Genomic DNA, 13,821 nt, shown 5'->3' on the forward strand with positions numbered 1-13,821 from the left:
GATCACTTCATGTTTAGTGTGGTTACCGATGGGGACTCTCACATAGGAAACTTTTGCCTGACTGATTGCAACAAGGCTGTCACCAACATCTAGCTGTTGTAACTGTGGGTTGTTCTCAGTGGGTTCAAAAAGCACAACTGGGTTGGACGTGTCAAAGGGGGTTGGAACTCTACACTTCACATGTCTGACCTGGCCTGCTGGAATGACTACGTCATACTGTCCCACTCTCAACACACTTCGACTGACTTTCTCCTCGTGGGTGAGTTTGGTCTGAACAAAGCTGACAATTGCACTGGCTTTATCATCTTGAAGATTCATTGCACCTCGCAGGAGTGCCACAAGGGTCGGTATGAGGTCTGCACCACCCTCCGGTCCCAGTATCAGCTCCTCAATCACATTGAAACCGATCAGGGGGCGGTCCATGGGCACACTACTAACCAGGAAGGGCACTTGTACAGTCAGACTGGGGTCACTGTTGTCAGGGAGACTCACCATCACTCCTACCCAGCCGTCATATGGCAACGGTGATCCATTTACAGCCAGCACACTGAGAGGCTGTCGTCCTATCAGTTCAGCCAATGGACGTACTTTGTGCTCAGGGAGGTATGTCTCTACCCACTGCCGGTCGAGGAGACTCACTTGGGCACCTGTGTCAAATAAACAGTCTACTGCATAACTGTTAATGTAGAACTTGATATTACATTTCCTCCCAACTAGCTGGGCCACTCTTTCACGGATTTCAGTGTCTCTGTTCATGGGTGTGGGGGTCACAAAGTTAGTTTTCACATGAGCATGACTTTCTTGTGGCAGCTCTGTCTCTGTTGGACACTGTTGTCCACTGCTGCTTAAGGCATGGGCGTTAGCAGAGGAATGGCTAGTGTTCTTGGTCTGCCCCTTTTTAAGACATCCTAATGCCCTGTGACCTGCTTCCCCACATATGAAACAATGGTTGCATGAGCTTGAGCCTTTCTCAATACAATTTGGACATCCGTATTGCCTTGCTGTTGGTTTGGGTCTTGGCTTTGGATAAGCACACTCACAGGGTTGTTCTGGGGTCTTAACAGCTGCGAGAGATTCAACCAATTTAGTTAGCGCATCAACCTTGGCACTCAGTTCCTCGATTACATTATTCTTACTCTTTGTCTTGTTTTCCGGTTGTTTTTCAGTGTCATTATTCTCGAGTTGAGCACTGTGAGCATGTGTTACCTTTTGGCGAGAGCCATGTCCCAGTCTTCGCTGTCTCTCATTCTCTTCACTGCACACTTTGTTCACCTGCCTTATCAGTGACTCATCTGACACAGCATTGTCAGACAAAAGGGGTTTGAGTTCAGTGCGGATATCACTGTACTTGGGGAGAAGGCCCTGGTGAACTGTACGCAAGAACACATTCTGGACTGTGCGGGGCTCATATTCAATGTCCATGTTACCCTGTCTGGATGCAAACATGACTTTCTGCTTCAGTCCTATCATTCTGTACAGAAACTGTTGGGGACTCTCCTGTTCATACTGTTTAGTGCTCATCAACTCCTGAAATAACTCACTTCCACTCTTTTCACTCAGGTGTGAATGCATGAAGCTCTTGAGCTCACTAAGGGTTAAGTCATCCTTATTAATAAGCATGTCCTTAAACTGTCCTGGCTTGACAATACGTAGAACCCCATGGATAATCTCACTCTCTGAATGCTTTGCTTTCAGCCCCCCATCAATCTGCTTACACAACCCATGGTAGCTGATATCTGACGTGCTGTCTCCCACCTGGCCCCCGTGAACTTTAAATTCTCTATGTTGCAGGAATGATAAGTCTCTAAGGGAAACCATACTGTCAGGTTGTCTGTGTGCTGGGTCTGTGGTAGAATGGTTCTGAGCTATAGTCCCTGCACTGAGGTCTGGCTGTGGTGAAACAGTGGAGGTAGGTGTGTGTTGGGCTGATGTGGTCCTATGTTCAGCTAATTTCTTGCCCAAAGCCTCATAATTATCCATTAGCATTTTGTACTCGGCTGCCTGTGGATCAGCAGACTCAGTAGGAGATGTGTCAGCACTTTTACCCCCCGTACCCTGATTAATTAATTTAGCAGGTGTAGCTATTGTGAAACGAAGAGTAATGATCTCATTAATTATATCTCTCAAAGCAAGTAAATGTGAAAGACCCTGATCCTCAGAATCAAGCAGTGTTTTACAATTCAAGTAGGTACAGATATAATCAAAACAACTCTCCTCATCACCCTCAGTTACCTTTGTAGGGTCAACATCTGATACTGGTGTGATGTTCTCGACAACATCAAAGAGTTCCGCTGCTGTCAGCTTGTGAAGCCGTTTCTTTATCTTCCATGTCAGGTCTTTCCTTGTTTCGCTTTCTGCCATGTTTCTCTCATGCAAGCAGCGTTTTACAGTTCAGCAGTCTTCGTCCAGCTCTCCGGCACGTTACACAGTTCAGTAGTCTTCGTCCAGCTCTCCGGCACGTTACACAGTTCAGTAGTCTCGTCCAGCTCTCCGGCACGTTACACAGTTCAGTACTGTAGGGCGAGGCACGCTGCACTCCTCCAGCTGGGATCCCTCTCACACGCAGTGGTCCCGTGGCTGCCTCAGTCGCATGTCTGCCGCTCCAGCATTCTGGTTCTGTGATGTTGGACGAACTGTGCTGCACTCTTCTTGCTCGGGTCCCTCTCACACGTGGTCCCGTAGCTGCCTCAGTCGCACACTCGTCACTCCACCACGCTGGTACTCCACCACGCTGGTACTGTGATGTCTGTCCTGGGTTTGTAGGTTAGATCAGCATTCCCTCTGTTCTGGTGCTGATCTCCAGCAGTGCCTCCAAAATTCTGTTACAGGCCTCACGATTGAGTGGCCTGATGGCAGAAGATAAGTCCTGTTGTACAGGGAAAATATAGACAGGAGATTTATGTTGCGTTCATCAGAGCAGGCTGCAAATCTGTCTTTATTCACAGAATCTTATTTTCATATTCTTTCTCTTTTTCTCTCTTTAAATGCAATCATCATACTCATATCACATTCAATAAACACATATTCACATTCATATTTCACAATTCACAATAAACTGTTACTGTAGAATAATACAACTTTACACATTTGGTCTTTTTGTTGTCACATTTCACCAAAATACTGTATAGAAAATACATTTGTACTGTATGTGCTCCAAAACTCACATTTATAATACTGTTACTTTAACCAGTCTCTGTACTTTACTTTTTCAGTCAATACTGTAATACTGTTTAAACCTTTGGTTTGTTTACTTTTTTAGTCACAGTCTTACTGCATACAGAACGTTTTTTATAAACACACAATATCACAAAACATTCAATAAACATTTGTACATTATCACACCAAACCCTATGCTAAACTGTGGTGTTAAGACACATATGTCAGTGAGCTCCGTTTTTACAGACAATAAACAAGGCCTCCATTTTGGAATCAGTCACTCATTCACTTGTACATTTCCCAAGTCTCAAACTAAACCAAAACATAACATTTCTGTATCAGTCTTAGCCCAAACAACTGAAGAAAGGCTTATGAGTCCTTTGATATAAGTTATGATGCTTTTGCACACTTTACTAACCTGTTGTACAGGGAAAATATAGACAGGAGATTTATGTTGCGTTCATCAGAGCAGGCTGCAAATCTGTCTGAAGAACGGAAGCCTCCGTGGTCCATATACCACACAAACCATGCTCACCATAGGGCGATCTCCCCCTGGTGGCGTGACTCAGTAACTACTATTAGTAGAGTTTGAACACAAAACACAACTGGAATTGGCCTCTCTCAATACAAATACATACAATTAAATAAAAACAAAACAACAATTGTGCACATACAATTGTAAGTGTCACATAACCATGATATTGTTGCTATCCCAAAAAAATGTTCTATTCGCTATTCTGTCGTCGCTTACAAAACCATTGTCCCAGAAACACCAAAACATAATCTTATCTCGACTAATTGATTATTTTGTGAGCATAGATGCTCTTTACCGGGTGTACTATGCTGTGGGAGAAAAAAAAAGGCACCACCACAGGCTCAGTATGACGTAATCATACCCTGTTGGACAACATCCAACAGAACAAAAACAACAGGGAAACACACAGCTGTTGTGCGGTACGAAAGCAATCGCCCGGCTTAACCTAGCATGGGAGACACCACTAGGCCACTGTCACCTATCAATAAACAGTGTACGAAATCCTGCTAACGAACCAATCGTTAGGCTTAAATATGGAATTAAACAATCGCCCGGCACCATATTCGCTGCTTGAAACACAAAGCAGTCTTTCCTGCTAACGAACCAATCGTTAGGCTTAAATATGGACTCTAACCATATTCGCTGCTTGAAACACAAAGCAGTCTTAATCTCTAAACTCTGTCAAGTCAACTAAAACAAAAACAACAGTCACTTTGAAACAACCTAACTAAACAGGGTCTATGTCAGTAAAATTTGGAAGCGTAAAAAAGATGTGGGACCAAAAAAGACAAGGTTTAACTAAGATAAACCTTGCATACAACCTAACATGGAGATTTACCAGGCAAGAGGAGAGGCACTTATTCTCTAGAAAGAATAAAACATAAAGTGACTCACCTCTTGCTGGTATCCCACTTCTGACACCAATTGTTGTAATCTAAATACGGGACCCTCGTCTGGGTTGACAGACAGGTAGTGTGTGCAGGCTGGGTGGTGTGTGACAATCCTGTTGAAGTATTACTTTGGTACGGCGACTGCGGCGGCGGCCGGCGGGTACCCGGGAGAACAAATTAACGAGACACGAGACAGTATCACGCTAAGGTTCACAAAGTTTATTACACAAACATGAAACATATATAGTGCTGGATCATAATGACGTAACAATAAGATATGAGACAGAAGAACGTGCCTACTGCAGCAAGGCTGACCTTGCTGTCGCCTAGATGTCTCTCGTAGCCTATCTATAAAGAATGCTACAGTACCGGCAGTACACAATACATATCAAGTACACTGTATCTCAAGTTCAAGTACATAGACTGATGTACTGTGCATGGGCTAATATCACAACATATACTATACTATACTATACTATACTATACTATACTATACTGATGTGCCAATATCTATGTATGGGTGTACATACTGTAGGTAGTTTGAATCAGCGGTTCTGGACAACCGGATCTCCATATATGACTACACTAACACTACACTACACTACACTATACTGATACGCCCATACCCATGCATGGGCGTACATACTGTAAGTAGTTCTGGACAACCGCCTATCCAATCAACTCGACACCGGACATATAAATGTCCCTGTGCTGGGGTCAGCAGCAACGTGCATGCCGAGTGTGAAGTTAGTTGGTCATACTCCTACTCATACTCAATACAATACAATACAATAGGAATGTACTGAACTCCATTACTTTCATTTTGTATTGTTTTAAATAAATTCAATGTGTAACACTAGAATTTCGCGGGCCTTCGGCCCGCTCATCCCAGAGTTGCGTTGCCCCGCGTTGCGATACAGAAGTCCACAGATACAGAAGTCCACAGTGACACGCGTTGTATGCAGCTGTTTTGTGTTGCAGCGCGTGCGCGCCGTAAGTAGTGCCATTTGCGCTGCATCGCGAGGCGATCCAAAACCCCCCCCCGCGCACGCACGCACGCACACACACACACACTGTACGTAGCTGTTTGTTGTTGCAGCGCGCGCGTGTGCGTGTAGTGTTGGTGTTGTTGTTGTTGTTCTTATCCATATATGCGCCTCGGTTTGTCCCGCTTGTACCACGCCAGGTGTCGAAGCGGTCGTGTTTGCATTATTTTAACTGTCCAAGTTAGAATCAGTGTGTGCGGTGTGTAGTTCTTCTTCTTCTACTTGTGGTATGTGTGTGTGTTGGTCACGTGGTGGGCTTTGAGCAAATGGGAGAGGGAATGTAGTGTTGCCAGGTCCGCGTATTGTAAGCGAGTGGTAGTGTGTGTAAGTAGCGTGTTGAATGGCATTTTTTCTGTGCTTGTTTTCATAGACGTGGCAACAAATTAGGCGGGGGTGTCGGTGCTTGTGGCGTGTTTGTGTTTATTATTGATATTGATATTGTTTGCGAGTGTGGACGGGAGGCGGCTTTAGTGGCAGTGCAATGACAATTTTTACGCGGGTGGTGTTGAGTGTGGGCGTGCGGCGCGACATGAGGAGATAGCGGCCGAACGACGCGGAGGGTAAGTGTGTGACGTCTTAGTGTGTTGTTGCAGTGTGTGTTGCTCCTGCTTCGGCTTCGGCACCCAGCGTGTCAGTGACGTAGTAGCTGGTGACTTTGGGTCCCTTTTCCTGGGTTGGGTACACCTTTTCAAATGTATAATAGATACAAAGGTTGCTTTTTTTAGGTTGTTCCTAAAGGTGTTCTGGGTGAAAATGTTGAATACGTTTTTTGGGTATAGTGGCCATATATATAAAAACATATATATTAGAGTTTTCTGGATAGATACTCATAAATCGGAGAATTTCAATGTGTTCTAAGTTTGTCAAAAATGTCAAAAGTTCACTCGTTTTCACTTAGTGCCATCTTGTAAATATGCAAATTAAGGTTCCAGATCATAATTATAAGCATTCCAATGTGTTTGTAATGGTCAAAAAACATGACATAGACACAATGTTTGCATTTGTAGCTCATCTGGTTCAAATATTACAGCCAAAACCATTTTAGGTATAGCAGCAGCGGCGTCAACTTTGGGAGTGCCTGAGGGCTTGGGCATCCACTGAAAAAATAATAAGCCAAATAGCACCCACTGAGATTAAGGCTGAAGATCCCCTCCCCCTGGTCATTTTGTCACGTAGGCACACACCTTTACGGTGTTCACAGAACAGGTATTCAAATGCTAATACGGTGGCTTTGTTCCAGTGACCGCACGGTTCATTCACACTCCGTCTCCTGCAGCAACACAACACTAACACAGTCAGCGGAGAGGCTGCTGTCTGTGTACCGTCGGCCCGTCTGTAAAGAGCCATGACTTGAGACTTGACAAGCAGCAGAGCCATCTCAGCCAAAATATCGCAAAACAATGTCCGGGGAACAGAACTGTTCCTTTTCCTCAGACTACTTTTACTTTAATTAAAAGGTAAAATGCAGTGGCTGTAATTGGGTCAAGGATCTTGCTTTCGTGAGCAATGGTGTACGAGATTGGTAATAAATTGGTAAAATCGTGACATTGTTAGACCATCTGGGGGAAATAAATAAATAAATCTGCGTCGTCGTCGTCCCACCTAGCTAAAGGTAAAATCCACCCGCCGCTTATGGCTGAAACAATTGAATTATTTACTGTTGATCATGCTGAAATGTTGAAACAAGATGCTGAAACAATTGAATGTGTTCGTTAATTGTTGTGAACTGAAAGCGCGCAGCACTGTATTTATTAGCAAACTGTAAATTATAAAGTACCCAAAAAATGTTTTTTCCCCCGCTGCGGCGGGGGGGGGGGGGGGCAGGGAGGCGGGGCGGGGGGCACCCACTGCCGTTATAGGAACCTGCCGCCCCTGTATAGCAGCCATGGATTTGGCCGCTATGGCGACCCCAAAGGTTGCCAGCTTGGGCGCCCTAGCTAAATCCAGATTCTGTGACACTTAGTGATACTTGAATAAATGTTTCATACCATTGTAATAATTCTGACCTTTAGTGCATTTATTTTTAGTCTTGTCCATTTTTTTGCATTATTCCAATTTAGGGGGCGTGGTAACATTTTGATAGATTTTTAGCCATTTTGGGCCAAGGTGGGCTGCTTTTCTTTTCTACCTTTCATTACACAGTAGGTTGTGAAATGTTTTATGTATGAAACATAAGCTTTTGGCTAAATTAACTATTGTGTATGTTTCATTGAGCTAGGTGCCATCACTTAAGTTGAAGAGTTTTCTTTAACAGATTTGCTACATTTCATGATCTAAATTCACATATGATTAAACTAAGGCACCAATACTTGTTTCAGGTGTTAGGTATATGTAATTATTACATTTGAGAAATAGTTTGTGTTGCCACAATCAATATAACACATTTTACAAGCAAAAACAGCAGCACAAGATTTTCGTTTTTTGGTTATACACTTGTATATACATTTCTGGCTTGTGACAAAATACTGCAGGATATTATGCGGAGAACTTTTAACCCAAAGTCCAGAAGGGTATTGTCTATGGAAATATGCATTGAAATCGTAGTGCCAAAGACGCGGGAACGAAAATCATTTTCTAGGCACTTTTTCTTGGGTCGCAGCACGGCCTATGTGTACCATATGTGCTTGCGCACATGTGCGTGCATGCGTGCGTGCGTGCGTGCGTGCGTGCGTGTGTGCGTGCGTGCTTGCAGGGGTGCAACATTTAAACAAGCTAATTGATTTAATCGTACAATAATCGATTTTCACAAATTGCAAAAATTGCTGATCTGCAAGCTCAGAGCGCGTCAACGCGTTCTGACCTTGTAGTTCAGCAATTATTTGGCTATTTTACTATTTTACATAACATTGTTTGGTCGATGAAAATAAAACAGGGCTGGCTCTGTTCGATTCAGGTGACTAAAGCTATTAGAATTATTTAGCGTTGATTCATTTATGTATAAAAAAGTTGGAAAATATAAGAAACATGCTTCTCAAATATTAAATGAATTCAACAAGTAATCGATTGAATAATCGCAAAGAAAACTGTCGATAATTGCAGCCCTACATGTTAGCATGTACAGTACTACTTATGTGGGCTAATGGAAACTGTATGTGGCTCCAGGTCTGCAGATTGTGTTGAACTCCATCATGAAAGCCATGGTTCCTCTACTGCACATCGGTATGCTGGTGATGTTCGTCATCATCATTTACGCTATCATCGGCCTGGAGCTCTTCATCGGCAGGATGCACAAGACTTGCTACTACTCAGGCACAGGTCTCTGCTCTTCAAACTCAGTTTGAACACACAAAGAATGAAACTATTCAAGGATTCACATGCATAGGAAAGGACCGCACACTCCGGGTCCTTTCCTGTGGATCTTAACCCAGCAAGCCAAATGACGTCATGATAACGTTATGATGACGTCCTCCAGTGACTCCGGTAACGTTCAGGACTAGTCCAGATCACAGCCCATATGGGGATGATCTTTACGTCATTTCCAGGACGTCTTCACCAGCTTAAATAATATAGCTTATTCTGGGCCAGATCTGACTAGTTATGATATGACATAAGTTGATCTGGCCTCGATCGCTTCATTCATCCAGGGACATCCGTATTAATGGGCAGAATTTATGTTGGTTGAAATCAGATGATATTCTGGGCCAGATCTGACTAGTCTTGGTTTGACTTGATCTGGCCACAATCGAGACGTCACTAATTCGTCCAGGTCCTGACTGTGCTTGCTGGGAATCCTATAGTAGAAGGTTTAATTCTTCATGATTTTACTTTTTTCTAATTGAACAGTCTTAAGTGTGTTTGTATTTCACAGTAGTCTACACATCCATGACCATTAAAGCCTAGGGCAGTACAACCTGAAATAACATTTATCTTTTTACATTCAGCGGTTTTGGCCCGGGCCAGCCTAGCGGTCCGGGCACCCAGGCTTCTAATGCTCAGACCTTTCTAAACATCATAACTTACAGACACTGAATGATAAACTTTGTAGAATGTAGATGAACTTTGTAGAATAGACACTGAATGATAAACTTTGTAGAATGTATTTGAACTTTGTAGAATAGACAATGAATGATAATGTTTGTAGTGAGAGATTAGTGTCTACTCTGAAACTCTCCAGTTTCTGATTGGACGCAAAACCTGATCTTCTGTCCTCTGCGTGTCTTTGTTATAGCGCTGATGGTGGATGACGACGCCACACCGTGTGCATTCGCCGGCAATGGTCGCTTCTGCGATATCAACGGCACAGAGTGCAGGGGCAGGTGGGAGGGGCCTAATGGAGGCATCACCAACTTCGACAATATCTTCTTCGCCATGTTGACAGTTTTCCAGTGCATCACCATGGAGGGCTGGACGGATGTCCTCTACTGGGTACAGAGTCATGTTCCTGAGTGCTTCCTCATCCTCACTGGCCCCTTTTCCACCAAAAGAACTTTGGTTCTAGAACTGGTTTCATTCTAGATTGTTGGAACCTTGGTTCTTTCACAGAACCGGCGGCCATTTTTTGTTCCAGTTTGGAACCAACTTTTAGGGTTCTGAACCAATTCATTTCCAGTGAAAACACTCTGAGCTGGTTCAATATTAGGTGGGAAAAAAAGAACTGAACCGGTTCAACGCCGGTGGAAAAGGTGCCACTGCACTGTGCACTTCTGTCTCTTTCTCCTCATCGTCACTAATGCTTCCATCTGCTCTCTCTCTCTCTCTCTCTCTGTCTCTCTCTCTCTCTCTCTCTCTCTCTCTCTCTCTCTCTCTCTCTCTCTCTCTCTGTCTCTCTCTCTCTCTCTCTCTCTCTCTCTCTCTCTCTCTCTCTCCCACTCTCCTCTCTCTCTCTCTCTCTCTCTCTCTCTCTCTCTCTCTCTCTGTCTCTCTCTCTCTCTCTCTCTCCCTCTCTCTCTCTCTCTCTCTCTCTCTCTCTCTCTCTCTCTCTCCCACTCTCCTCTCTCTCTCTCTCTCTCTCTCTCTCTCTCTCTCTCTCTCTGTCTCTCTCTCTCTCTCTCTCTCTCCCACTCTCCTCTCTCTCTCCTCTCTCTCTCTCTCTCTCTCTCTCTCTCTCTCTCTCTCTCTCTCTCTCTCTCCCACTCTCCTCTCTCTCCTCTCTATCTCAACAGATGAACGATGCCATTGGCTTTGAGATTCCCTGGATTTACTTTGTCTCCCTGGTCATCTTTGGATCATTTTTCATTATCAACCTTGTATTGGGTGTGTTGAGCGGGTAAGCAATGAGAAGGTGATCGGTGTTAAAGATACAATCCAGGACTTACAGTATATAAAAATGATTACTTTAATACTGTATCATAGAGTATGATGATACAATATAACTTGCACATCTTCAGTGATTGACATTGCCAATACATTTATTTAAAACAGACCGCACACCAGATTGATTGATTGATTGATTGATTGATTGATTGATTGATTGAAATATTTATTAACAGTTTGCAGAATTACAGTACAATTCAAGCACAACTCAATACAAAGACTGTTAACTGTGATTGTCACTAGATGCACTGGCATCTTTACAGTATTGTAGTTCAGTATACCCTCTCTCCATTGTGAGAGAGAGAGACCACAGACTATGTCTGTCTGCTCATATTTGTTTGTATGATTGTGTGTGTGTTTGTATGAGTGTGTGTGTGTGTGCGTGCATGCGTGTGCGTGTGTGTATGTGTGCAGTGAGTTCTCCAAGGAAAGAGAGAAGGCTGTAGCACGTGGTGATCTTCAGCAGGCTCAGGAGAGCAAGCAGATGGAGGAAGACATGATCGGCTACATGGACTGGCTCATCGTGGCAGAGATTGTCGATGAAGAGGGCAACAAACGTTAGTACAACACCATGACTCACGCACTCGCACACATGCACATGCGCGCGCGCGCACACACACACACACACACACACACACACACACACACACACACACACACACACACACACACACACACACACACACACACACACACACACACACACACACACACACACACACACACACACATGCACGCTGGGTTCAGATCAAAGATTCACTATCAAAGATTCAAAGATTCACCATTCAGATCAAAGATTTTAAGCTTGTGACCATTTGCAACAGAATCCCAGCTTGTGTATATACTTTTGAATGAAATTCTGAATTCCCTCCCTAATATTTATATTATTTATATTTATATTTATATTGCTTTGTTTTTGTCATCATAGCTTAGTTTTTATTTTTCGTATTTATTTAGTTTTCGTCAGTGAAAAAAGTCAACAAACATTTGTAATAGCTATAGTTTTCAACTGTCATCAGGGTGATATAATCTTATGGTGATGTAATCCTCTTCTTCTCCGAAGGTGCTGCCATCGCCAAGAAGAAGATGATGAAGAAGTTTGGCTGGTACAAACACAGTGAGGATGGAGGACCAGGTAAGACCATTCTCATTGCTTCAGTGGTGCCTCCACACAGGGAAATTAACTCATTAAGACCTAAGGCCGATTCTATACAAATGCCTTTAAATCCTAACAGTTTTCTGTTATAATCAGTGGTGCTCAAGCCCGGATTGGACAGTCTGGCAATTCTGGCAAATGCCTGAAAGGCTGAGCAGTCATGGGGCCGGGGCTGAGCCAAAACAAAGAGAAAAAGTAATAAAAAAGACGGTAAAAAAAGATGGTAGCGTCTTTGAGCCGTCTTTGGGCCGGTGTAGACCACAAATGCCAGGGCCGATTTTCTGTGCCAGTCCGTGCCTGGTGGTGCTCAAACCTTTTCATGTCAAGTAGACAAGGATTTCCAAAATTATATGTATTTGGCCGCCGACCCCCATCTCAAAATATTTCGTTCCAGGGACCCCGGAAGCAAAGATTTGCTTTAAATATATATACAGTATATTATATTCAAAGATTTGCACAAACTGTAACAATCTTTTAATATAGCTAAATTTAAAATTACGCTTTCCTAGGTTTAATATGTTAACACTGAACACAAAAAGTACCTAAATCCAAGTGTCTCACAGATAAAAGAACACTGAGGATTGTGCTATTCATGACTCTTCTATGTTGTTTAACAGAATCGGACTCTGACGATGATATTGCATATCTGGAAGATGACAGCGGATTCTGTGCTTCACTCGTGTAAGAGAACGGGAAAATGTCCAGGTTTTTGCTTTATATTACAGGTTGTGGTTTAGTTTGTTGATGGTTTAATTTCATCATTCTCATTTCCTCTTCTTCTATTTAGGGCTAAGATGCTGGCCAATAGTTTCTGGTAAGTATAATAACATCTATGATAATAAGTAATAATAATGAGAGAATAACTTGAATATAATATATATATATATACATGCCCCAAATAAAAGCTATTCACCAATCATTTCTCTTTCTCTGACATCAGTGACCAGTTGTGTCAGCTGAATCACGCCTTTAGGAAAAACTGTCGCGTTGCCGTCAAGACCAGTAACTTCTACTGGCTGGTTCTTATGCTGGTGTTCCTCAACACTGTAGCCAGTGCCTCAGAACACTACGGACAACCCCCGTGGCTCACAGAGATGCAAGGTAAGGATGATACACATTTCCTCTTACTTGCCGGCGAGAATTTTGCAGACTCTCAGCAATAGTTGATGCCTCATTCATACAGGTTGATGCCTTTATTCGTGCTGAAGCGTCTACCTCGTCCCAAATAAAAATTGCTTCATTGCGTTTCGTTGTGGATGTACTCACAACAAACAACAATTTTTTGGGGCAAATTAATTGTACATGACAGACACGCACGCACGCACGCACGCACGCACGCACGCACGCACGCACGCACGCACGCACGCACGCACGCACGCACGCACGCATGCACGCACACACACACACACACACACACACACACACACACACACACACACACACACACACACACACACACACACGCTGTACAACTCCCCTGGTGTGTTAGTGTGCCACTTTCTCTGATAAGTGGGCGTGGCCTTGATGTGGAGGGTTAAGACATATATTGTACTTTCAAAACATTTTTCTGTGAGAAAAAAGGAAAAAAATTGTTGCCTATAATATTAGCCTATAACGACCAAATAGGATGCCAGGTTGAAAGCGTGCTGTGTTAAGGGCACTTGTCCACTGCTTACTTAGGATGGGTTAAATGCAGAGGATACATTTCCCATACGTACGTGCAAAAAGAGAAGTACGAATAAATTCATAAATAAACCTATAGGAAGTGGATAAACAATGTCCCAC

General features: G+C 43.4%; 1 protein-coding gene across 1 annotated transcript in view; it reads left to right on the forward strand.

Annotated features, from left to right (window-relative positions):
- The window catches only part of cacna1fa (calcium channel, voltage-dependent, L type, alpha 1F subunit a), a 56,276-nt gene that overhangs the window by 15,156 nt on the left and 27,299 nt on the right, over positions 1 to 13,821 (forward strand). Inside the window, exons 5-12 of the mRNA XM_079515083.1 lie at positions 8,730 to 8,882; positions 9,796 to 9,992; positions 10,730 to 10,833; positions 11,295 to 11,437; positions 11,944 to 12,015; positions 12,654 to 12,717; positions 12,824 to 12,850; positions 12,977 to 13,137. Of these exons, the coding sequence (XP_079371209.1) occupies positions 8,730 to 8,882; positions 9,796 to 9,992; positions 10,730 to 10,833; positions 11,295 to 11,437; positions 11,944 to 12,015; positions 12,654 to 12,717; positions 12,824 to 12,850; positions 12,977 to 13,137 (921 nt within the window). The remainder of the gene's footprint in view (positions 1 to 8,729; positions 8,883 to 9,795; positions 9,993 to 10,729; positions 10,834 to 11,294; positions 11,438 to 11,943; positions 12,016 to 12,653; positions 12,718 to 12,823; positions 12,851 to 12,976; positions 13,138 to 13,821) is intronic.

This window comes from Electrona antarctica (genome assembly GCF_951216825.1).
Source record: "Electrona antarctica genome assembly, chromosome: 2".
Taxonomy (NCBI): domain Eukaryota; kingdom Metazoa; phylum Chordata; class Actinopteri; order Myctophiformes; family Myctophidae; genus Electrona; species Electrona antarctica.